The 25,230-nt window shown below is 32.4% G+C and overlaps 2 protein-coding genes across 3 annotated transcripts; both read left to right on the forward strand.

Annotated features, from left to right (window-relative positions):
- Positions 1-2,768: 2,768 nt before the first annotated feature.
- LOC144574349 (uncharacterized) lies at positions 2,769-4,373 on the forward strand. Of its 2 annotated transcripts, XM_078324295.1 has the most exons (4): positions 2,769-3,020; positions 3,051-3,103; positions 3,208-3,399; positions 4,019-4,373. In XM_078324295.1, exons 1-4 carry the CDS (start codon positions 2,822-2,824, stop codon positions 4,217-4,219), a joined length of 645 nt encoding a protein of 214 aa, XP_078180421.1. In that variant the 5' UTR covers positions 2,769-2,821; the 3' UTR covers positions 4,220-4,373. The 2 variants fall into 2 exon arrangements, with proteins under 2 accessions (XP_078180421.1, XP_078180420.1); XM_078324294.1 differs by having other exon boundaries at positions 2,770-3,103.
- Positions 4,374-6,564: 2,191 nt separating this feature from the next.
- LOC144573896 (Ribosomal protein L12/ ATP-dependent Clp protease adaptor protein ClpS family protein) lies at positions 6,565-8,902 on the forward strand. The gene is made up of 3 exons (XM_078323676.1): positions 6,565-6,823; positions 7,679-7,835; positions 8,366-8,902. The coding sequence occupies exons 1-3, from the start codon at positions 6,754-6,756 to the stop codon at positions 8,625-8,627; spliced, it is 489 nt and encodes a 162-aa protein (XP_078179802.1). The 5' UTR covers positions 6,565-6,753; the 3' UTR covers positions 8,628-8,902.
- The last annotated feature ends 16,328 nt before the right edge of the window (positions 8,903-25,230 follow it).

Raw genomic sequence — 25,230 nt, forward strand, 5'->3', positions numbered from 1 at the left:
TGTATGTAATCAAAAAAGACAAATTATGTAATTGGAGAGCAAATATTCAATTTGAAAATTCATCTTTTAATCACAACTATTGGCGGATGAGGACAACTACGTGCATAATATAAGAATGGAGATATATATTACATTTCATTTCATATATAAGGACATAAGATTAATTTTCTTATATATACATGCAGTCATCTTAAGATATGCTTGAAGTGAATAATTAAGCAGGAACTAGATTTGAATTGTCCTCTTACATACAATGACGAACAAAAAAAAATATAAATTGGAATTATAAAAATGACAATTAATGCATATTCTCATATATATATATATATAGAGAGAGAGAGTTAGGCTGGGGTGCTATAGATAGCATAGTGACCTCTATGCTACGGCTCAATATTCGAGTTTTCAAAATCCAAACGGTTGATCCGAACCGTTCATCTTATTCTCCATATTAATATCTGCTTGGAGACCAAATTTTACATTTTTCTGAATTTTTTTACTATTTATTAAGTATTTTACAAAATTGTTGATCCAACGGTGGCTGCACAAAACAGTAAAACCCTTGGATTAGCGATTTTCAAAGTGGCTTAATAAATAGTAAAAAAATTCAGAAAATTATAAAATTTGGTCTCCAAGCAGATATTAATATGGAGAATAAGATGAACGGTTCGGATCGACCGTTTGGATTTTGAAAACTCGAATATTGAGCCGTAGCATAGAGGCCACTATGCTATCCATAGCACCCCAGCCTAACTCTATATATATATATAGAGAGAGAGAGAGAGAGAGAGAGAGAGAGGCTAATGTGCTTTCGGTAGCATATGAGCTGAAATACACACGGTCAAAATTTGAAATTTCAAAATCCAAAAAGTCAATTTGAACCGTTCATCTTGTTCTCCATATTAATATGTACTTGGAGACCAAATTTTACATTTTTCTGAATTTTTTTACTATTTATTAAGCCACTTTGAAAATTGCTGATCCAACGGTGGTTTAACAAAACAGTAAAACCGTTGGATTAGCGATTTTCAAAGTGGCTTAATAAATAGTAAAAAATTTCAGAAAAATGTAAAATGTGGTCTCCAAGCACATATTAATATGGAGAACAAGATGAACGGTTCAGATCGACTTTTTAAAATTTGAAATTTCAAATTTTGATCGTGTGTATGCTACCGAAAGCATATTAGCCTATCTCTCTCTCTCTCTCTATATATATATATAGAGAGAGAGAGAGAGAGATGGGCTATGGTGCATTGCAATGCATAGAGGGGTTTGTGCATTGGACCATAAATCTAAAACTCAAAATCCAAATGGCCGATCCAAACCGTTCATCTTGTTCTCCATATTAATGTGCTTGGAGACCAAATTTTACATTTTTTTTGAATTTTTTTACTATTAATTAAGTATTTTACAAAATTGTTGATCCAACGGTGGCTGCTGATTTTACTGTTTTGTTAAGCCACCGTTGGATCAACAATTTTGTAAAATACTTAATAAATAGTAAAAAAATTCAGAAAAATGTAAAATTTGGTCTCCAAGCACATATTAATATGGAGAACAAGATGAACGGTTTGGACCGGTCATTTAAATTTTGAATTTTAGATTTATGGTCCAATGCACAAACCCCTCCATGCATTGCAATGCACCATAGCCCATCTCTCTCTCTCTATATATATATATGAGGGTTCCAATGCCTCATTTTTTTTCATACCTCATTATACCTCATATTTTATATTTTCATTTTCAAAGTCCAAATTGTCGATCCGAACCGTTCATCAAAATATTTATACTAAAATATGCATGGAGATGAAATTTTATATTTTTTGAAATTTTTATGCTATTTTTTAAGATAGATACAAAATCACTGTTTTTGAACTGTTCAAAAAACGGTGATTTTCTACCCATCTTAAAAAATAGTAAAAAATTATAAAATTTCATCCCTAACCATATTTTAGTATGGATATCATGTTGAACGGTTCGGATTGACAATTTAGACTTTGAATATGAAAAAAATGAAGATATAAAATATGAGGTATGATGAGGTATGAAAAAAATGAGGCTTTGGAACCCTCCTCTCTCTCTCTCTCTCTATATATATATATATATATGTATGTATGAATGTATAATAAACAACGGAAAAAAAATCATATATCTTACGAAAGTTATATACTAAACAATGTATTAATTGTCATCTTTATAATTCCAATTTATAAAGAATCACATATACATCCTTACAAAAGTTATATACTAAACAATGCAAACTGTTTTCATCAAGAAAAATGCAAACATGTACAGTAATTAATTATCCACAGAACTTGATCCATTAATTGCTAAGTCTTAATACGGACATCTCATGCATGTTTATATATCTAGCAAATTATTATGTACAACTATATTAATTAGTAATTATATATACACATATTATGCAAGAAATAAAATAGTGTACGACAAATATTGAAGTTTTAATGTGCAATTTTGTTAAAAAAATCTGCAACATGATGAGAATTGGTTAAGCCAGCAATATTGTTGTAGCAAATATTGGATGAACACCTTTTTAAATCCCATCATGGTTGCTAACAAGTTTGTGACTTGTGTTCGGGAACGTCTCCAGTTAGAGATCAACTGGAGAGCAACTTAAAATCTGAAATTCAGGTCAAACAGGCCTCAGGGCCCGACAAAGCTTACAGACCCAAATCCAGGCCTTATAAGGCCTAATTGTTTTCGAGCTAAGAAAAGCCCAATAACTTCTCCATTCTGCCTCTGCTTCTCCCCTCCCCTCTACTAATCCAGAGATAGCATAGCAGAGAAAAGAAGGTGAGCGAAAATGTTATCTTTATCCGTTCCCCGCCTCACCTCTCTTGCCTCCACCTCTATTTTCCCCTCACACCGTCGCCATTTTATCCAACGCAAACCCCTCTCTGTTTCGGTTTCTACTACCACCGCTAAACCCTCTCTTCACGTCGCCCCTTTCAAGCCATCTCACCTTTGTAGAAGATTTCAGTTGGCCGCTGGAGCTGATTCTCGTGAAACGGAAGAAGAAGAAGAAGAAGAAGAAGAAGAAGAAGAAGAAGAAGGAAGGTTAGAAGTGACAATTGGAGGTCTGCAGGTATTCGTTGTTTCAATTTATTAACCTTTGTTTTGTACATTGCTCTTCTCTATTTCTCTCTTTGCGGCATTTCATCGAATGGGTCTCGGGTGGGAATTTTTCAGGTCGAAGGGGAAGAATTCATGGTGCCTGAGGAAGAAGAAGAAGAAGAAGAAGAAGAGTATGAGGAAAAAGAGGATGAGGAGGGAGAGTATGAGGAGGGAGAGGATGACGAGGACCATTCTGTGTCTATACGGCCCCCCATAGTGCTCAAATTTATTTGGATGGAGAAGAACATAGGTCTTGCGTTGGAGATGGTGATCTAAACTAAATTTACTGCCAATTTTATTTTATTATTTATATTTATCTAGTTTTATTTACTTAGTTATCTGTCTGGGAGTTTCTTCCATCTTTTGCATTATTTGGGAAAAGAAAAATAGGGCATTTCTCAAATTTGCAACTTTCCCAGAACATTTTCTTGGGTTGTCTACAAAAAAAGAACCAATTATGAAGGCAAAATTGATTTTATTTATACAAAATCATGAAAAACTAGAAGTTAGCCCTTCTAATCTTTTATTAAGATAAATTGCCTTACTGACATGTAAATAGAAACTTTGAAGTCTGAGCCTAAGAAGGTAACACTCTATGTTATCTTTTTTTTTTCTTTCTAATTTTTGTTTGAACTTGTTTTGTTTCTTGGAAGAAGTGTGTTAATAACTCTTGATGTTTGACATAATCTAAAAAATCGGATGTTACCTCAAAATCACCTGATTAATTTACTTGGGAATGGTGTGTAATATGCAAAATACATATTCATTAGCTGTCAGGAATTCCGAATACCCTACAATATGACTCGATATTAATAGGACTAGAAATCTAATATTCTCAGACAGTCATACTGCAGTTCATTAACATTGGACATTGTCTTTCTAATAGGTGTTACGTGGTAAAGGAACTATACCACTCACACCGTATTATTTTTGGCCAAGGAAAGATGCCTGGGAGGAGCTGAAAGCAGTGCTGGAGGAAAAAAAATGGGTTTCGCAAAAGAGAATGATTATCCTGCTTAATCAGGCGACTGATATTATTAATCTCTGGCAGCAGAGCGGGGTTAATGTTCCTACGTCCCCAGTCTAACCGAGTTCATGTGAAATTGTAATTTGTTTTGTTTCTGCCCCATTTTTTTCTTGCTTATATCATGGTTCACTGTTTTATTATTTTTGTATTTGGTTTGTTCATAATTGCTTACTCTATCTTGTTCCTCATATATTACATTTTGTTTGGTAGTTTATACCATGAATTAAATTAATCGACATGAAGGAGTAAGATATTAAGAGATGAGCACAAGTCTATGATAGTGGATTCTGCAGGTGGAGTAAGTTAATCCACCTAGAGAGGTGGAGTAACTTATTCCGAATTAGCTCACCTTTTACTCCATGTTACTTTGTTTGGCTCTTAAGCGTGGAGTAAGGGGTTTACTTCACCTCTTACTCCACAACCAAACATGTTACTCCTTGTTTGACTCTTAAGTGTGGAGCAAGATGTTTACTCCACTTCTTACTCCACAATCAAACATGACCTTGATGCACAAAACATAATGAAGTTCACATTTTATAAAATCTTTCACCAATACGTAATATAAATATCTAACACTTTGTTTATATACAATCTAATTTGTTCTAAAATAAGAGCTATTTGATTTTATCAATCATTCAATTTGGATCAATAAATATCATCATTTGCTTTGATCAAATTCATCATTGCTTTTACACAATCCGATATTTGATATTTATTAATCGGGGGTGAGTATACCCCTCAAAAACTTCAATATTATGTATTCCCCCTCTAAATTTTAAAATTACATATTTTTCCCTCTAAACTCCAAAAACTTACATATTTATCTATTTTATTGTATTTTATATTAAAACACATTCTAAATTTATAAAATACCTATTTTACCCTTTTATTAAAAAAACATAATACGCCCATCTGACTCCAATTTGAATCTGAAGGTTCCTCTACCGTTCGAATTGCTTTAAGATCCGTGCGCGCTACATCAACACGAATCTTGAAACGAACACACACGGATATTGAAGCAATGTGCACAGATTTTAATGTGTTGCATGCGGATCAAAATTGCTTTGAGATCCGTGCAGACTAGATTAGCGTGAATCTTGAAGCGAACATGCAATAATCTTATTGCGATGCCCTCGGATCAGACAGTATAGGAACTCTTCAGATTCAAATTTGGGTTTAATGGGGTATTTCATACTTTTAATGAAGGGTAAAGTAGGTATTTTATAAATTTAGAATTAGTTTTAATATAAAAGACAATAAAATTGGTAAATATGTGAGTTTTTGAAGTTTAGAGGGAGAAATACGTAATTTCAAAATTTAGAGGGAAAAATACGTAATATTGAAGTTTTTGAGGGGTATACATGAAATTTCCCCTTATTAATTAGTTTTATGGGGATTGTTAAAACATATTTGAAAAAACTCAAAATTAATTTTGAAGGCAAGAAAAAACCAATTGTGGAAAAAACATATATTTTCTTGGTTGTTCACAAAAAATAACCAATTATGAAGGGCAAAATGAATTTATTAATACAAAATCATGAAAAACTGGAAGTTAGCCCTTCTAATCTTTTATCAAAATCATGAAGATTTCCTTTTGTAACATATTTGATTAACTTCCCTAATGATCAAAGTTAATTAGTTTTTCCCTGAAATAGAAATCATGTAGAAGCAATATCTGCATCATAGTAATAGAACTTCATTTATTTAGTACTCTAATGTTGCCACAAATGCATATGCATACAAAAGTTCTCCTAAACAATTCTTGTTTATTTGTTATTTTCCCTTGTTTTTATTACTTTCAACAATCAATGAATAAATAGCTCTGTGTATTGGAATCGGGGTGTTTCGATCGATCCGCTTTAAGATTTATGCAGATGATTTATTTTAAATTTGAGTGAGCGAATCTTAAAGCAGATCAAATGACTTCGAGCCGATATTAGATTGAATTTTGTCTGATGCCCACCGGAACAACTCTTTAACTGTATTTAATTTACAGATTTGACCCATTAATGATCCCCTTTGTTCTGTGGGAACATGGATCCATTGTTGCATTCTTCAGTTTTCATATTGCTTCTTTATTCTGTTCAGGACTGTTTTACTCAAATATTGGTCAGTTGTTCCCTTGCTTTATTAAAATCAAGCTACAGAATTAAATTGGGGCTATGCTGACTGACAGTTGTTCGAATTGCACTTTTAATCAAATTCGGACTTGACTTAATTGGAGAAGAAAAATGGCACATAGTTTTTAAGTAAAACCACTTAAATTGGGATTCCAGCCGAATGAACCCAACATTAGGCCCAAAGAAATGGAATGTAAACTTATGCCATCACAAATAAACATAACGGGCCTATTTGGGCCGAGTTAACTCGTCTTCTTTTTTACTAAAAACTGATCTGACGTGAGGCCGAGGAGGGAGCGTAAAAAAATCGCAGCTGCTGAAATTTGTTTTATTATTTTGTTCGTCATCTTCCTTCCACAAAAAAATGTGCGCTTCTGTGAGATTTTAGGAGTGAACAGGAAGTCGCCCAGGAAGAAAAAAAGAAAGAAAATCCAAATACGAGGCGAGGTGAGGATTGGTGCTGCTTCTGTGGGTATGGCCATGGAGACGGCTATCTACAATCGAATCCCTCTCTCGCCTACTCACTTCTTAAATTCTAAACCAGGTATCTTCCTTCCCCCCTCCCTTTTTCGACCTTGTTAGTCTCTGTACTTGATTTCTTTGATGTATCATGTATGAATAGTGTAACTTCAGCTTATTTGATGTATCCTGCATTGCCTGTGAGTAATTTGATGGACAATAACTGTTCTGAATTCAGATTTGTTGAGCTGGCCCTTGAATTTTCTTTGGACCAAAGTCAAATTTGGTTACTTAGCAAGTCTGCAGTACAGACTGGTCTAGTTTTGAATTCACATCCGCTCAGGGTATCTGACCGAGTACAATTGAATCAGACGGCCTGAAATTGAAATTTTTAACTTGGCACGAATCTCAAAGCACAAATAATACTGCCCCCTACGCCATCCTGAGCAGGCACCGGCTGAAATTAAATCTGGGCCGTCCATTTCAATTGTGTTGAGTCAGGTACCTGGGAGGATATGGATCCGTTTCTCTAGTTTCAGCTGATTTCATTAAATTTTGGCCAATATTGAAGTTAATGTTTGTCAGAAGTGACAACATGACTTTCTTTTAAGAGGTCTTGTTGCAAAATCAGATTTTGGTTTAAATTATGCCCACAGTTTGCATACCAATTGGTGCTAATTTAATTTATCTTTTCTTTTTGTGGTTAAAAAAACATTAGTTTCTTATTATAGGCTTATTGGATCTGTTTTAGAGATTATTTGAACCTTGACATAGATATATTTTGATGCCCAAGTAAATTCTAAATAAGTATAAAGCGGGTACTTCAAATTAATCTGACTGATAATCTAACAATTTCTGTTTCTGACCACTACTAATTTCATTTCTACTAACCCAGAAAGATAGCTTGAAATTCATTCTTACTGTTTGTTCTATATTTAAGGGGATAAGTTTTCTCTGTACAAGGGGAGACCTCTGTGTGTAAGTGGAGCTATGGTTACAGCCTTGTCAGCAACCGCTCCAGGTAAAGGTGGCGGTGTGTTGGATCGACCTGTCAAAGAAAAATCTACCCCAGGCCGTGATTCTGAATTTGATCTCAAGTAAATAACTCTTCCCACTTTTACATGTTTTTCAAATCTTTTTACAGACTTACTCAGTATTTCTCCTTATTTTCATTAAAACCTAATTTTAAGTGAAAATCTATGTAAATATACTTTTTTATCAATATATTGTTGATGGCAAACTTTGCCGCCAACCTTCAAAAAAAATTTAAGTGAAAATCAACTAGATTTTAGGAATACTTCTTTCTTCTATTAAAGTTGTTTATCTTTATGCAAATCTATTATTCTTTCAACTTTTTCTCACGGCATTAGGTGACACAAAAAATTACAGGGAATGGGTATAGGAGATATGAATCTTATTTTGAGGGGAACACTGTTATTGTTTGTCCGAATGGGTTAATTTGTCAAGGAATAATCAAAATAAGGGCAATGTGGTCATTGTTTCTTTTTCGACAGACCCAGATTTTTTGCTTCTTCTTCTTTTTTTTTTTTTTTTGAAGTCCCTTTTTGTTCGGAACTGAGATGGTCACATGTGTCACTTAAGAAAATTTACTAATTATAAATTTCAGGAAAAGAAAGAAAATGACACCACCTTATCGGGTTATTCTACACAATGATGATATCAATAGGAGAGAGTATGTGGTTCAGGTCTTGATGAAGGTTATCCCCGGAATGACAGTTGATATTGCCGTGAATATAATGCAAGAGGCCCACCATAACGGGCTCTCAGTTGTGATTATCTGTTCCCAGGCTGAGGCGGAGGAGTATTGCATGCAGCTTAGGCGCAACGGTCTCTTAAGCTCAATTGAACCAGCTAGCGGCGGCTGTTGAAAAAAATTGTCAGATTTTTGTTGATGGTGTAGTTATCACCTGTAAATACTTTGATATGCACATGCATTAGATCATGGATAAGTAGGTTTCAAGCTAGTTATTTACACATTCAAGTTGTTACATACTTGGTGTCCCCATTTAGACAACTCGGTTCTGGGGTAAATCATGTCGGGTTTCACCTTCAGAAAATTTTGTGGTTTGTGCTTGGAATGTACATGTTGGAACAAATAATAATGCATTATTAATCTAAAATAACATTATTAATTTGTGGGCTAGAGAGGAATCCCTGTTATTATGATTTTAATGTGATATTATACTGTTTATAAGGAAATATTTCTGGAAATAGTTGGTGATCATTTCAAATGGTTGAAATTCAGTTTGGGAGCATATTAATATTATGCTTTTGACGAACTGAAATTCAGCTTGAACACAGTAATTTGAATGCATTAGCATGGATGGATCAGTGTTATAAATAAATCGCTGTGTTTAATAGATGGATAGAGTATTATTAAGCGATTAGCTGTTTTGCAATTGATTAAATACTCTTCTGTAGACAATTTTTAATTCCTATTAATCTTTGCAAAAAAGTTGAGAATTATTTCAAACAGAAGTCTATGTTGTGCATATTCATAGCAGGTTTGTCGTCATCTGTTTTGCCATAAGGTTAGAAAATTGAAGTTTTAATATAGGCAGGTATTGATATACCAGTTATAGTACTTGTTGATTAATTTTACTTTTTAAGTATATTCTTTGGCAAGCCACATTATGATCATTATTCATGACTGATTGTTGAAAAAACATTTCCAAATACAGAAAATCACGCCTAACATTTCCAAATGCTATTGTTCATTCTTTTTCATACATTTATATAATATTTTTTTTTTGAAGGTTAAGTGGAGTCCACTAAGATATATTGATGTAAAAAAACTGTACATGGGTGCTACCAGGATCAGAGGATCCCTGTAGTCATACAATGTACTGTTATACCTCTTTATATAGTTGATACCTTTTCATTTGTTATACACTTTACTTAAAAAATAACAAGAACTATATCTTTGGAGTAGAACTCCAAAACCTATTAGCTCTTCAAACAATAAATCTAAACCGTTGAAACCGATTTACTTCACAAGTGATGAATTTACATGTAAAGTTTTTAGAATTTTGAATTAATTTTGTATAAAGTTAAGTGGTCAAAAAGTGTTAAAAAAATAATTTTGACCGCTTGACTTTATACTAAAATAATTTGAAAACTTAAAATCTTTGCATGTAAATTCATTACTTGTGAAGTAGATGGATTTCAATGACTTAGATTTGTCATTTGAAACTAATATAATATATTTTAGAATTAAGCTCACCTAAGGGAGCTTAAGAACACCCTAGTTCTACTCCAAAGATATACAGTATAATATCACATTAAAATTTTGTGGTTGCTTAATGTTTGATATTTTTGATCGCCTTTACAGTGTTTGGGTCTCTGTTGGTCTTTTAAGGCTCCAGTATTCACTTAATTAAATTATACCTTTGTTTTTTTTTTGGTAAAGGTTGGAGGTCAAGTCACCAAATTATTTAAGAGGAGGGTTCAAATGCCTCAATTTTTTGGTGCCTCCATCATGCCTCCATTTTTTAAAATTTTAATAACTCAAAATTTAAAACTTAAAAGTTAAAATAAAACCGTTAGATGTGATCTATATTATTTTCTCTATGTGCTTATAAAAAATTATTACATTTTAATTTTATTTTTATGTTAATCAATAAGTTCAAAAATCAACATCTAGAAATTATCCACATTAGTACGTTTTTTACAAGCTCTTGATGACTACCCAAATAAAATTGAAATGTCATAATTTTTTACACGTGCGTAGATAAAATGATGTAGATCATATCCAACGGTTTTATTTTGACTTTTAAGGTTTAAATTTTGAATTATTGGAGTTTTAAAAATGGAGGCATGGTGGAGGCACAAAAAATGGAGGCATTTGAACCCTCCTCATTATTTAATACTCTTGTTAATATAACAAAAGATTTTTTCTATCCAAATTTCTAACCAATGATCTCTTACATAAAGACTATATCCCTCTACCACTAGACCAAAGACTAATTCTTCCTAATTAAATTATGCTGAGATATATTAATTTTATGTACCTAGCTCCTAGTGAAGTGTTTGAGTTATAGGGTTTGCTGTTTTTTCTTTTAATTGTTATTTTTTTGTTAAGGATTTGATATGAAGTTTCGTTTCATATAATTAATGAACACTGAACAGGTGGTAAAATCACCAGTTTCCTTAAAAAAATAGTAATAAGTTATTAGATCACTAAACATAAGTTAATTATAATTATACTTACTCCGGACAAAACTTTTAAATGTTGCTCTAATTTTATATCTAGATAAGAGGAGATTTTGCACCTAACTTAATTAACATCTGGGTATGATCTTGTCTCATTTTACATCCAAATTAAAGCCGTATTCTATCCCAAATTAATGCAGCAAGCCATATTAAGCGTGTTTTATACTTTTATATTAAGAAAAAAAAGGCATACAGCCCATTTTGTTAATGAAATGCATAACTACATCATCAGCAAAATCAGTCAACATAATAACATATGGTAAGCGGGTGAACACATGAGTCGAACTAGAGCTTAACGCGCGTACGCTCTAATCTGTGTATGAATGCACTAGGATAGATGAAATTCTACCCTCAATATACAGCTAGTAGGTGCAGTGAACGCATGAACTCCTTGGAGCAGTTTGCGAGCACTCAATCATTCAGTGCATCAAACGCTCAAGTTTCCTGAAATATTTTGCGGTAAGAACAACAGTAAATGAACACAATTTACAAGAATGGAACGAGATAATAAGTGGCAAACTAGAAGTTCTTATATGAATAAAGGAAGTAAATTTGCTCAAAAATCAAAATGGAGATTATACTAGAGATATTCAGAACTACCTAGTATATATATATATATTGGAGGCAAATACTCCCATATTCTGGCTATCAATAGTTTATATTTGCCTTCTTTTGAATTAAATCACAAACGCACAATGCTTATACATTTATACTCAAAATTTTCTTCTCCCATCGATGCTACTGTAGTCGATGAGGATTTGTATCTTTTTAGCTCCGTCTATTTCCATAAATTAAATATAGTTCTCTTTCTCTATATTTGTGGGTGCTTGTTGTAATGTTGCTTTTGTGTTGTGGTTGTATATACGTGTCGAGTCTATTCTTTAACAAATTAACCGTGCAACTTTTCTTTTATCATTGACAGGTGCTTTTGAGTTTAATTTGCCCGGTAACTTAATTATGAGCGTCATTAAAAGGAATGTAGCATCCTCTCTTATATATTTTGAAGGAGAGTTTTGTCTAATGAAAATGGTGGCTCATGAGCCCCGAAATTTTTTATTTACAAATTGTAAAAGTTTAAATTTAACCTCTTACAAGTAATAAATAAAATTCAAAATTAAAGAAGGCCGTAATTTTAAATTTCAGTTCATAGATGTTTTCAGTTAGAAAAAAAAATCAATGGCCATTGTTTGAAATATCTGGCTATCCTTGAAATTCCATCCTTTAAATTAAAAATGCCGTTTGAAAATTTGATCTTTCATGGGCGTACGTGATCTAAAATTCGTGATTTAGAAGTCTGCCTCTTCTTAAAACCCGACATAAAAAAGATGACCTTAATAAAAATTGAAGGTAAAATTCAAACTTTGTTACAGTACTATGTTAGGAAACAAAGCAATTAAGGTCAACAAACTTTCCAGAAATCCATCTATTTCACATTAAAATTCAAACTTTCTCAAAATGAAAATTCACATTTGTTGTTTGAAACTAATATAATATATTTTGGAATTAAGTTCACCTAACACCTTAGTGAGTTTAAGAACACCCTAGTTCTACTCCAAAGAAATACAGTAATTATAAGGGAATTTTTCTGGAAAGTTTGAATTTTGACAAAACAATTAAGGTCGAAATTTTGTGGTTTGTGCTTGGAATGTACAAGTTGGAACAAATAATAGAGAAGGGTTAAAATGCACTATTAGTTTTGTATCCCAACCATACTCCACATCTCTATCTCCGTTTACAAAGTTCAAACAGTCGATCCGAACCGTTCATCTTGTTCTACATATTAAAATGTGCTTAGAGAGCAAATTTTATATTTTTTGGATTTTTTTTACTATTTATTTAGATAGGTACAAAATCACTGCATCTGGACCATCCAAAAACAGTGATTTTGTACCTATCTAAATAAATAGTAAAAAATTCTAAAAAATATAAAATTTGGTCTCTAAGCACATTTTAATATGTAGAACAAGATGAACGGTTCGGATCGACTGTTTGAACTTTGTAAATGGAGATAGAGACGTGAGATATGATTGGGGCACAAAACCAATGGTGCATTTTAACCGTACTCCAAATAATAATGCCTTATTAATCTAAAATAACATTATTAATTTGTGGGCTAGAGAGCAATCCCTGTTAATATGATTTTAATGTGATATTATACTGTATATAAGGGAATCTTTGTACATTTAAATTTTATATGAAGGCCCCATATGTTTTGTCTTCTGGAACACAACAATGAGCAGGTAATACAAGGTGCATTATTTTGTGGGCCATGGTGTGTTGAGTTTGGGTTCTTCCCTTTAGAACTGGGGCAGCCCGTGGAAATATGCTTTAAACAGGGGGGGAAAAGTGCTTTTCATAAGATAAACAGCTTCAAATATTTTCCCCCTTTTTAAAGCATCTGTAACTGTAAGACTGAAAAACAGATTTTGGTATCAGTAGAAAGTTATTGTTAGTAGCACTAGCTTATCAATTTCATTATTTCATATTGTCCTTGTCTCCTTGATAAACAAGTTCAGCTTTACACTGTTTTGAAGTATGGTCAATTAGTGTGTGATATTATATCAATAGTGACAGTTCTGCACACATCCCTGTTTATGCACAGAAAATCTCAGCAAATGTAGTCCTATGCTAAGTGCTTAGGCTGTGAAGTCACCGTTATAAAATTTAAGCTCATAGGCCCAGTCAAAATAAAGCAATAATACTATGACAGCACCTACTCCTTAGATAACTATTTTAAGTACTGTATATTTGGAATATTAGACAAGCTTAATTAATAATTAGAGCAAGGAGAAAAAAAAAATCTTACAATTAGTAACTCTATTTCAGTTTATTAATCATGTGGATATAAAATATGCAATTTGAACAAATATCCTCTTTCTGGTTTTTTCTTTCTTCTGCGATGAAATAATTAAGCCACATTCATGTCATGCCAGCTAGGGAGAACCAAATCTCCTGCTCCTGTGGGTATGAAATTTCTGCTTCTAAAGTTACTGATATATGGATCTGGAGTGGATTTTGAGTTAAAATTATATCTAATATTTAAATATCAAAACTCACTCCAGATTCACGTGTCAGTGACTTTAGAAATATGAATTTCTTGTCCACGGAGAGACAAGTGATCTGATTTCGTCAAAATAACGGTGTTAATTAGCTAGATGAGTTATATAAAGCAACCTGAAGCATGCAGGGATTTGTGCTTTTACTTTTATGTTACAAAATACTCAAATGCAGTCTCCTAATTAATTCAGGACATCTTTCTTTTTGGGTCTTAAAAAAATAGTTAAGTGGTTTAATATGATTTTCTTTTATTAAGAAATATAAAGAAATTAATTTAATCTTTACAACAATATTATAACCAAGATTCAAAATTGAGAAAGGCTCAAGTTTGAATTTCGACCTGAATTGTTTTGTTTTCTAACATAGTACCGTAACAAAGTTTGAATTTTGATCTTAAATTTTCATTAAGGTTGCCTTTTTTATGTCGGGTTTTAAGAAGAGGCAAACTTCTAAATCTCGGATTTCAGATCACGCCCATGAATTATCAAATTTTCAAACGGCATTTTTAATTTAAAGGCTGGAATTTCAAGGATAGAAGAATTTTTCAAACAATGGCCATTGATTTTTTTTTTTTCTAACTGAAAACACCTATGAACTGAAATTAAAAATCCCGGCCTTCTTTAATTTAGAATTTTATTTATTACTTATGAGAGGTTAAATTTAAACTTTTACAATTTGTAAATAAAAAATTTCGGGGCTCATGAGCCACCATTTTCATTAGACAAAACTCTCCTTCAGGATATAAGAGAGGATGCTACATTCCTTTTAATGACGCTCATAATTATACCGGGCAAATTAAACTCAAAAGCACCTGTCAATGATAAAAGATAAGTTGCACGGTTAATTTGTTAAAGAATAGACTCGATACGTATATACAACCACAACACAAAAGCAACATTACAACAAGCACCCACAAATATAGAGAAAGAGAACTATATTTAATTTATGGAAAATAGACGGAGCTAAAAAGATACAAATCCTCATCGACTACAGTAGCATCGATGGGAGAAGAAAATTTTGAGTATAAATGTATAAGCATTTTGCATTTGTGATTTAATTCAAAAGAAGACAAATATAAACTATATATTGATAGCCAGAATATGGGAGGTATTTGTCTCCAATATATATATACTAGGTAGTTCTGAAGATCTCTTGTATAATCTCCATTTTGATTTTTGAGCAAATTAATTTACTTGATTCATATAAGAACTTCCGGTTTGCCATACTTATGTGTTCATTTACTGCAATTCTTAACGCAACAAATTTCAGGAAACTTGAGCGTTTGCAATGCAAAACTGTGCTCCATATGGACTTCATGCAATCAATGCACCTACTAGCAGTATATTGATCAGGGTAGAATTTCACCTATCCTAGTGCATTCATACACAGGTTAGAGCGTAGGCGCGTTAAGCTGTAGTTCGACTCATGTGTTCACCCGCTTAACATATGTTTACTGAATTTTCTGATGTAGTTATGCATTTCATTAACAAAATGGGCTGTATGCCTTTTTTTTATTTTTATATATAAAGCTCACTTACTCTGGCTTGCTGCATTTGGGATAAAATACGGCTTTAATTTGGATGTAAAATAAGACAAGATCATACCCAGATGTTAATTAAGTTAGGTGTAAAATTGAACTCTCCTCTTATCTAGATATAAAATTAGAGTAGCATTTAAAAGCTTTGCCCGGAGTAAGTATAATTAACTTATGTTTAGTGATCTAATAAATTATTACTAAATTTTTTTTAAGGAAACTGGGGTTTTTTATTTACCACCTGTTCATTAATTATATGAAACGGAACTTCATATCAAATCCTCAACAAAAAACTAACATTTAAAACAAAACCCAGCAAACCCTAACTAACTCAGAAACTTCTCTATGATGTACATAAAATTAGGGAACAAGTAAATTTAAGTGAATACTATACGTACGCAGCTTCATCAGCTCTTCTATATTTCAAGCCCCTCATCTATAAAATTCAACGGTACCAAATCTCGGTACCAATTTATTAGCCTTCAACAAATACAACATTGAATATTTAAGCAATATACTGCCTATATTGGAACCTTAACAGACCAACAGAGACCCAAAAACACTGTAAAGGCGACCAAAAATATCAAACATTAAGCAAGGGCAACCTCCTTTTACATTGCACATTTTATATTAATATGACATGCTTTATAATAAACCTCCCATATATAACTCATGCCTTCTGAGAAATGACCTTGCACTGCATCATACTCTGCATTGTTTAGTATCAAAGGACAGCATGAAATGATGATCACATCCTCAGCCCAATCTCCAAAAATTGAGCTGTGAGAGAATCTAGATTGCCATTAATTTATTGGATATAGGTGTGCAATTATCAGAACGCACATTGTTGATTGTTATTATTATTTTTTTATTTAAGGTTAGTGGCAAACACATTGTTAATTTCAGTCCATATAGCCCACATCAAGACAAAGTACTATTTCACAACAGTTTCTACTTCTGCCTTTCAACCTTGCTATATATATAGCCTGCCAAACTGAGGATATAGGTAGAAGAGGTCTATTGTACTTGTTACGTTTAGCAAAACCACTGCCATATGACAAACAGTACACAAAAGATGATCCATTGTTTCAGAACTAGAGCAAAACACACACAAGTCAGATCCTAACCATCATTTCTTCATCAAATTATCTTTTCTTAGAATTCTACCCTTGAGAAAACTCGAGCATTGAACACGACAAGACATCTAATTCTTTCATTCACAGGTCACAGCGTTTAGTTCTAAATATTCTGTCAAAATCGTGCCTTCACATGCTTAATTGGCTTGCGCGCATACATTTGGCATGGAATATAGCTTGGTATGTACAACGAAACAAGACAGATACTAATTAAATTACGGGAATAATTAGAACTTTTTTTTTTTTGAGAGAAAGAAAAAAATTAAAACTTTGCTTGGTTTAAATTAACATATATAGGTCTAGTCTAAGAAATTGTAATGCTATCAAATATTAACCTACACTATGCTCTAGGCTAGAGGCTTAATATTCCCTCTAGCTAAGAACGACCTACACATTTTCTAGAAATAAATTGTCTACTAGCTATAGCAATTTGATATATTTACTTAGTTCTAAATGCTGAATTAAACACTATATATAGGTGTTGCTTGAAATTAACTACCTTTCTTTTGGAATAAAATTGTCAAACGCTAGATAATAAGTTTGGATTAGAATGGGAAATGAAAATAATAGTATCTTTGCTTATTGTTCACGAAGATGATCTTTTAAGTTTTCATTTTTTTTAATGGAGAATGCATATTATATATACTATTACTATTATTTATTTAATTTGTCAGACTACAAAAATGAGAGAATATCTGCAAAGGTAAAAAGTGCTATCCGCGAAAATATACCGACAGAAATTAAGATACTTTTTGTATTAGCTGGACTGACCAAAGTGTGGCACGCCCTCTCTCTCTATATTTCCGAATTAACAATGTACTTTACCAAACTTTAGGGTCAGAGTTTTGTAACCATCAAAGATGCTATTGCTATATATCCATGGCACCTCCGAAATTTTAGGAATTAGTACATGACGTGTTGAAATTTAATCAATTATTTAATTAAGGGTCTCCAAAAATGTGACAGATGTAACTAAGGAAGGTACAAAAAGACAACTAAAAATCTCATTTTTGCCATCTTTGAAAGACATGCACATGGGCATGAGGGCATCGTACCTAGCAGCTAGTACTTCAACAATAGCTCTGAAAGCCTAATGGGGGCAAACATCACAATTATAGCGAAGTAGACTTCCTTTTCCTACTTCTTATCCATCAACTCTATCAGGAATTGCTGATCAAACTGGTACTTAATTTTTTTTAACTGGTTGTTAATTGGGACGAATAACCAAATTTAGTGTTCATGTATTTGTATAAATAGTAGACTGATAAATTAATTAACCAATGAAATGTCAACTATTTTTTAGAAGAAGTTAATGTAATATATGCGCCTTTTCTCCTATTGTTTTCTTAAATTGTAATAGCTGACAGATATCTACCTGATCAGTCCTTCACACACATGGCCGTGCCAGTTCATTCACATTAATACTGATGTTCGTATGATCAAGATTTACTATTCGGACACATTTAACTATTTGTTTAAGCATAAGCAGATGCACTTAGCCACTATAAATTATTAAGAATATATTAAAAACTTTCTATATAGTTTTACTAATGCATATAGCTCCAAATTATCAGGAGGAAGTATGTGTTTATATCCCTATTGGGAAACAAAGTAATAAACCCTAAATACACTTGTTGTATCTAAACCAGTTTTGTAATTAAAAAACGGTCTTAACGGCCATTTAATCATTATTAACGACGGCCAAATCATAGCGGATGCATATTTGCGGATGAAAATGATTAATCGGTCGTTTTTTCTTATTAATTGACCGTTTTACCGTTTAATCATCTGTTTATTCCAGTAAATATTTATTTTTCACATTGACTTTTTTTTTCTGTGATATATAGTGTGTGATAATAAGTTCTATAAATCATGTTTTGCAGTTTTATTTGTGCTTGAACATACATCCAATATTTTTTATATATATTTTTTTCTTTTTAATTACTTCGAAATTGATTAATACTTTAGTTATTTATATATCATATATTTTTCTTACTTACAGATGTATTTTTTTCAATTAGTACGACATATTCATTTATGAAATTAAGTTGTTATCATAAACTAAATTTAGTGATTTATGTTGGAATGTTTCATTTTTTTCAAATAATATGTTATTAGTATTTGAAAATGCTTAATTCTTGAATTTATTTTTTCATTAAATAAATGTGTTACTTACACATGGAAATTCTTACGCGTTAAGAAAATATAAACGTAATGTCATGTTATAATAATGGAACTAAGTTAAATTAAGTTTATTTGATAAGTTTAATGAGTTAAATAAATTATTTTTAATAAATTATGATATATATACATAAATTTAATAAAACGTTCAATTGTCCGTATAATTCTGATTAATCGGCCGCTTACCGTTATTTACAACACTGATCTAAACAAAACGGATTGGGGCATGGTGGTAGAATGAAGTGAATAAATAATGTTTTGTGGTTGTTGTTTTATTATAAGCTCACCATCCCTATTTTTGTATTGTAGATATGAGTCAGAGGCTACGTAACTATGCATAGCGCACACCCATTATACGAATCGGTGTGTGCTATCTAAAGTTCAAACAGTCAATTTAAATAATTCAATATGATTTCTATATGAAAATGTACTTGAAAATCAAAATTTTCATTTTAAGAACCATTTTTACTATTATTTTAGACAGATAGAAAATTATTTGATCTAAAGATTAATTTTGGACCATTCGAAAGTGGTGATTTTCTACCTATCTAAAAAATAGTAAAATAATTAAAAAAAATGAAATATTTAGTCACCAAATACATTTTCATATAGAGATCATGTTGAGCGCGGAGTTCTAATCGATCATTTGGATTTTGAAACGGAGATATCAAGTCATAATACAATAATCGATCATTTGGATTTTGAAACGGAGATATCAAGTCATATAGAGATCATGCTTGTGATACACTTGCTCTTGCTTCTATATCCACTACTAGATCGCCAGATTGGATAGTCGACTCTGGTGCATCTCGCCATGTGACTAGTGCTGCTGGGGAGTTTTCTTCCTATACTCACCTAGCAGTCCCATATTGCATTCAGACAGCAGATGGTATAACCCAACCCGTGGTTGGTAAGGGTATAGTGAAATGTACAGACACTTTGACTCCTGGATAGTATAAGTGTCTAATGTGTTGCATGCTCCTTCTTTTTCGGTGAATCTCTTATCCATAAGTGTCATTATAACACAACTAAAATGTATAGTTTTGCTTGATATTCCTAAGGTGATCTTCCAAGAGAAGGGGACAGGCATGATACTTGGGACGAGTACACAGCGGCTTGTGGTACATGGATAGGGAGGGTATGGACTCGACCCTTTCATCCATTGTAGAGGGAGTTGGAGGAGTTGGGAGGAGTGTGGAGGACTTGCTGCTCCTCCATCATAGGCGCTTAGTGTTGTTTCTAGCAATAATTTTTTCATCTATTTGACTAATTTGCAAAACATACAATTATTAAATTTTACAATTTCTTCTATTTTAGAATTATGCAGGTTCAACCCAATTTAAATTGCAATGTAGATTGCTTGAACTGAAGAAATCATGAAGATATTTATCAAGAATTTAAATTGTAAAATTATAAACTTTGTAAAGTGTGTTTGGTGTTGTTTCAACATGATACAAACATTGGTAACGTTTGTAAAATGTTATAACGATTTAACATGTAAGAAAACACTGAGGAACACCTTGATCAAATACAAAGGAATTGAAAACATTACCATAATGATTTAAAATGTTGTAACGTTTTAATTAAATTCCAAACTTCAGAAATTCTTGTTTTTAATCAAGTTTCCACATAGTGAAATCATTGGTAATGTTTTATAAACATTGGTAACATTTTGATCAATCTCGCAGAAAAAAGAAAACCTAATTCGAATTTTGAACTAAAACGTTGTAACGTTTTATAAAACGCATGTAACGTTTTAAGTCAAAAAGCTAATTTTGGAGCTGCATCTATAAATAGGGTTTTAGGCTTCTTTCCCAAGTAACATAGCCACTCCTAACATTGCAAAAACTTATTTTCTGTGGGCTTGAGTTCGTCCATTGTTGTGAGAGCTTAGAACTTCAATATCTCTCAAACAACCACAAATCTACTTTACTAATCTTGAGTTAGATTAGGTGAGAGTGAGCTTTTGAGTGTTTCTCTTGCGAACATTGATTTAGAGACTTTGTTTTCTTCTTGAGTTGTATGTGTGACTTTCCTTGGTTGTAAGGGCTCGCCGGCTTTTATCTTTAGTTGGCCGTGTGACTTTCCTTGGTTGTAAAGGCTCATCAGTTCACAAGTTGTAAACCTTTCTCGTTGGGTAATAGAAAGACACACCTAGAAAAGGTTGCGATGCCCTGGAGACGTAGGCCTTTGTTTTGCCGAACTTCGTTATCATCCCAAGTGTCAAATTTCTCTAAACTCATCTATTTATTTTTAATTACAATTAATTTTCAATTTTGAGCATTTAGTATAACATTTAGGTCATCCCTTCCTTTCTGGTTTTAAGTAGGTTGTATCCGCTTCTGTTTGAAAAGACGAACAAGGAAAAACTGGTGTGTGATGTGTGTGAGTTAGGCAAGTATACCAAGAGCTTTTATGCTAGTCCTGGTGATTTTGATTTGGTTCATTTAGACGTATGAAGACCTTGTCCTACGACTACTGTGAATAGGTTCATATATTTTATATCATTCATCGATTGTTTTTCTCGTATAACTTGAATTTATCTAATGAAAAACAAGAGTGATGTGTTTGCTTGATTCAAGGACTTTCACAAAGGGGTTCAGACTCAATACGGTGCAGTTGTGAATGTATTGAGGTCTGACAATGGAACATAGTACAACAACAGGGTGTTTGGTTGAGCCAGGAGTTGAGAGGAATGAGCCCGGAGGTTGTAGAACTCAGGCTAAGGTAGGGGTGAAAACAGATCAGATAATGATAAAACCATATTCGTATATGTTTTTATTTTTTGGATATAGATACGAATTGGATATTAATCGGATACGAATACATATCAAATACGAATACAGATCAAATATTAATCGGATACGAATATGAATCAAATATTAGTCGAATACAAATACTAATACAAATATAAATCGAATTTCTAATTCAAATATAAGCATGTAACTGTATTAGAAATTGAATAAGCATCTTAAGAAAAAAGACTATTAAATATCCTAAGATGCCTTCATCATGTAATGGATAAACATGAAAGTAATAAAGTATGAACATTAAGTTCTTTTAGAGAAATAAGTAGTATATAAAAATCAAAATGGTAAGAAGCAAATCAATTTAAACAATGGTTAAATAGCAATAATAAATCAAAGACTCAATCAGTTAATAGCAGGGATATAACACCCAGTTACAGTTAGAGGTCAAACATGAAAATATCCATAATAAAGAAAGACAGAGAGAAAGAGGTGCGTGGCTACATAGCAATGGCCCTAGTTCCCCATTACTTGAGAATTGAGAAACAAGAAATAAAGTTAAGAACTCAAAAATTCGGATATCCAAAAAGATAAAATATCCAGATCCAGATAATTATCCGTATTTGTATCCTTATCCAATTCAGAAATTGATACCGAATTAGTATCTGTATCCGAATAATAATGTTATATTCCAAAATTTTAAAACAGGATTAATTTGCTAAAATGATCTTTACACTAAATAAAATTTTTTCTAACTAAATTAAAGATCAATCAGATTGTCTAATTAAGTTTATTCAAATCTAAAATTTCAAAATATAAACGAACTATGAATTATGTACATTCAAATTATAGGAGTTAGAAGTAAAATAATTAAAAAAAATATATATATACATTTATATATAAACTAAAATTTTGGAGATAATCGATTATAAGATTAAAAACACTAACTCAAGATTTAGAAATAAAAATTCTAGAACTTATAAAAGAAATTTGAATTATCCGAGAAAGTTTAGGGATTAATAATTGGAGAATGTATATACAAGTCGCGTTGAATTAATGGAAACAAAATTTATTTAAATTGATTTGTATTAGTAAATAAATAAATTGAGTTCTATAATTGGAAACGTAAGTATATGAATTATTCGTACGAGATAAATTATGAAATTTACAAATTTCGTTCATTAGAAAATTATAAAGGTTTAATTAGATATATATATATATATATATACATATAGATGATATCGAATTATTCGGATCCTAAATTGAAATATAATTATTCGAATAATTCGTAACAAATTTTCCAATCAAATTTGTTGAAATCCAATTAACTAATCGAGTTATAACAATTAAGTACATCCATTCATTTCTAGAATTCTTTCACCCATTGGATCCCATCCAGCACGAATCTTGAAGCAGCCCCATTTAATAAAATCTCTTCTCTTTCTCTCGTCTCCCTCTCTGTCCGTGGAGCCCCAACCAACGCTCCCCCTTTCTCTCTTTTCGCCTCCTCCATCCCCTCCCGTTCCCTAGCCCTAGCTCCCCTCTCTTCCTTCACTGACCCGCGACCCCACCCAGGAAATCCCCTCTCTCGTTCCTTCCAGGAGAAGGATCTTGGATTCGATTTTCCCCGCTCTCTCGTGCAGTCCCGTCGGTTGTCAGAAAACCCATCCCCCGTGCTTGACTTGTGCGCGGTTTCACCTGCCCAGTGCGACCTTCGTGCCTTGCGCGTGCCTACCCCTGACAGGGGCTTGGTCGTACCCCTCTCCATCCCTGTTGCTGTGTGCCTCCCTTCCTGGTATAAGTATACCCCTCTCTCTCTCTATCTTGAGCTGGTTTTTGCTTTCCTATTGCTCATGTGTTGAGACCTTTGCTTGATTTTCTCTGTCTCCTTGCTCTCTCCTCTGAATTGTTGAGAATCCAAAACCCTAAATTGAATTTGGGTTTCTTGAGAGAGAATTCTAGTGTTGTGGTTGAATCTTGGGTGCTTGCTGTGATTTGAGGGCTAGCTGATTTATTTCTGGTGCTTGATTTGGGGCGGCCGAAGAGCGAGAATTCGAATCTTGGGACCGTCCGTATCTACTAAGCTTTCCCTGCGATTATTTGTCTCTCTCGGTTAGTATTAGCACCCTTGATTTTCTTGATTCGGGTTGTTTAGAATTTGGCTTGCTCGGGTTGTTGATTTTCTCGGCAAGCCAATGCACATGGCTGTGTTGCCGTGCTCTCTGACCTGTGCCTTGGCTGTGTTCTTTGCTCTTTTCTGGTTCTGTTTGCCTCTGACTTGTTGCCTTGGCTGTGCCTTGCTTGCTCTGTGCTGGTTCTGTTTGCCTTGACCTGCACCTTGTTTTCTGTTTTGCTGGTCTTGCTTGTGCTTGGCTGTGTTGCTGTTGTGTGAATTGCGAAGTGCTGGTACCAGTGGTACCAGCCCAGTATACTACTGGTATGGTGCTGATTTTGTGTGTGAATACCAGCCTTTGAACTGACAGGGACCATATTGCGATTAAATTATTATTAGGGGCTGTTTGGAAAATTATAGGCTCTTATGTGAATTATATAATTATAAGGGCCTAAACATAAATGTGAATTGCTTTTGAAATTGGAGGCCGGCCTCTATGTATGCATTTTAACAATTAGGCCTTTAAGATGAATTTGGCTCTTGATAACATGAAATTGAATTGATTATGTGTAGATTGAATAAGTGGGACCAATCATAAAATACAAGAGAAGTGAAAATAAAAAGGAATTGAAATTTCGGTTTTGACATGGGAAATAAAATTACGGGATTTGGTTTAAAAGCCAAAAATGCATAATTGTTGGATTAAAAGTGCGGCTTTAAAATTTAGGTTTTGATAAAGAATCAAATAAAATCGGACACTTAATTAAACCTAATTAAATCACCCAACACATTAAACTAAAATAAAAGTTTTATAAAAAGTTTTTAAAGTTAAAATAACTCTTTTAAACATTTTCGAACTTGTACAAAAAAATTCGTTGCTAATTAATAAAGAACAATTAATTAGCAACGAAAAATATTCATTATGGACTTTAGATTCGAAACGGCTAATTAAACGTAGAAATTAAATTAGTTATAAAATAACGAATTGCTCGACTTAGAAATAATTAGAAAAACATGTACAATAGATAAACATTTTATCTCTAAAATTTTGTAAGATTAATTTACGTATCTAAATTATAATATAACTAAAAGTATATTTTAACACTTATTGGTTTAGTAATAATTACGTAATTTATGCATGTTTATAAAAATAAATAGCATTAGGAACTTTTGATAATAACTAAACTTTTGAAACCGTATTTCGACCGATTTAAAATGATTAGGGGTTAAGCAAAAATAAATCAAATAGATAAGTAATTATGATGTATTAATAGGTAAGACACGTTTAAAATTACCTTAACTAACAAATGATTATTTTTGCGAATATTTCGACATTAGAATTTTTACAAGCAATTTATCTTCAAATTAAATTATTAAAAATATAAATTATTTTAGAATTAAATTAGATTAATTTAGATCAAAGTAAATAATTAATATCTGATTAACCAGTTCAGTCAAACTGATTGAATCGGTAATTTTTATAAAATTAAA

The sequence above is a fragment of the Carex rostrata genome, chromosome 22 (assembly GCF_964058835.1).
Source record: "Carex rostrata chromosome 22, lpCarRost1.2, whole genome shotgun sequence".
Classification (NCBI taxonomy): Eukaryota; Viridiplantae; Streptophyta; class Magnoliopsida; order Poales; family Cyperaceae; genus Carex; species Carex rostrata.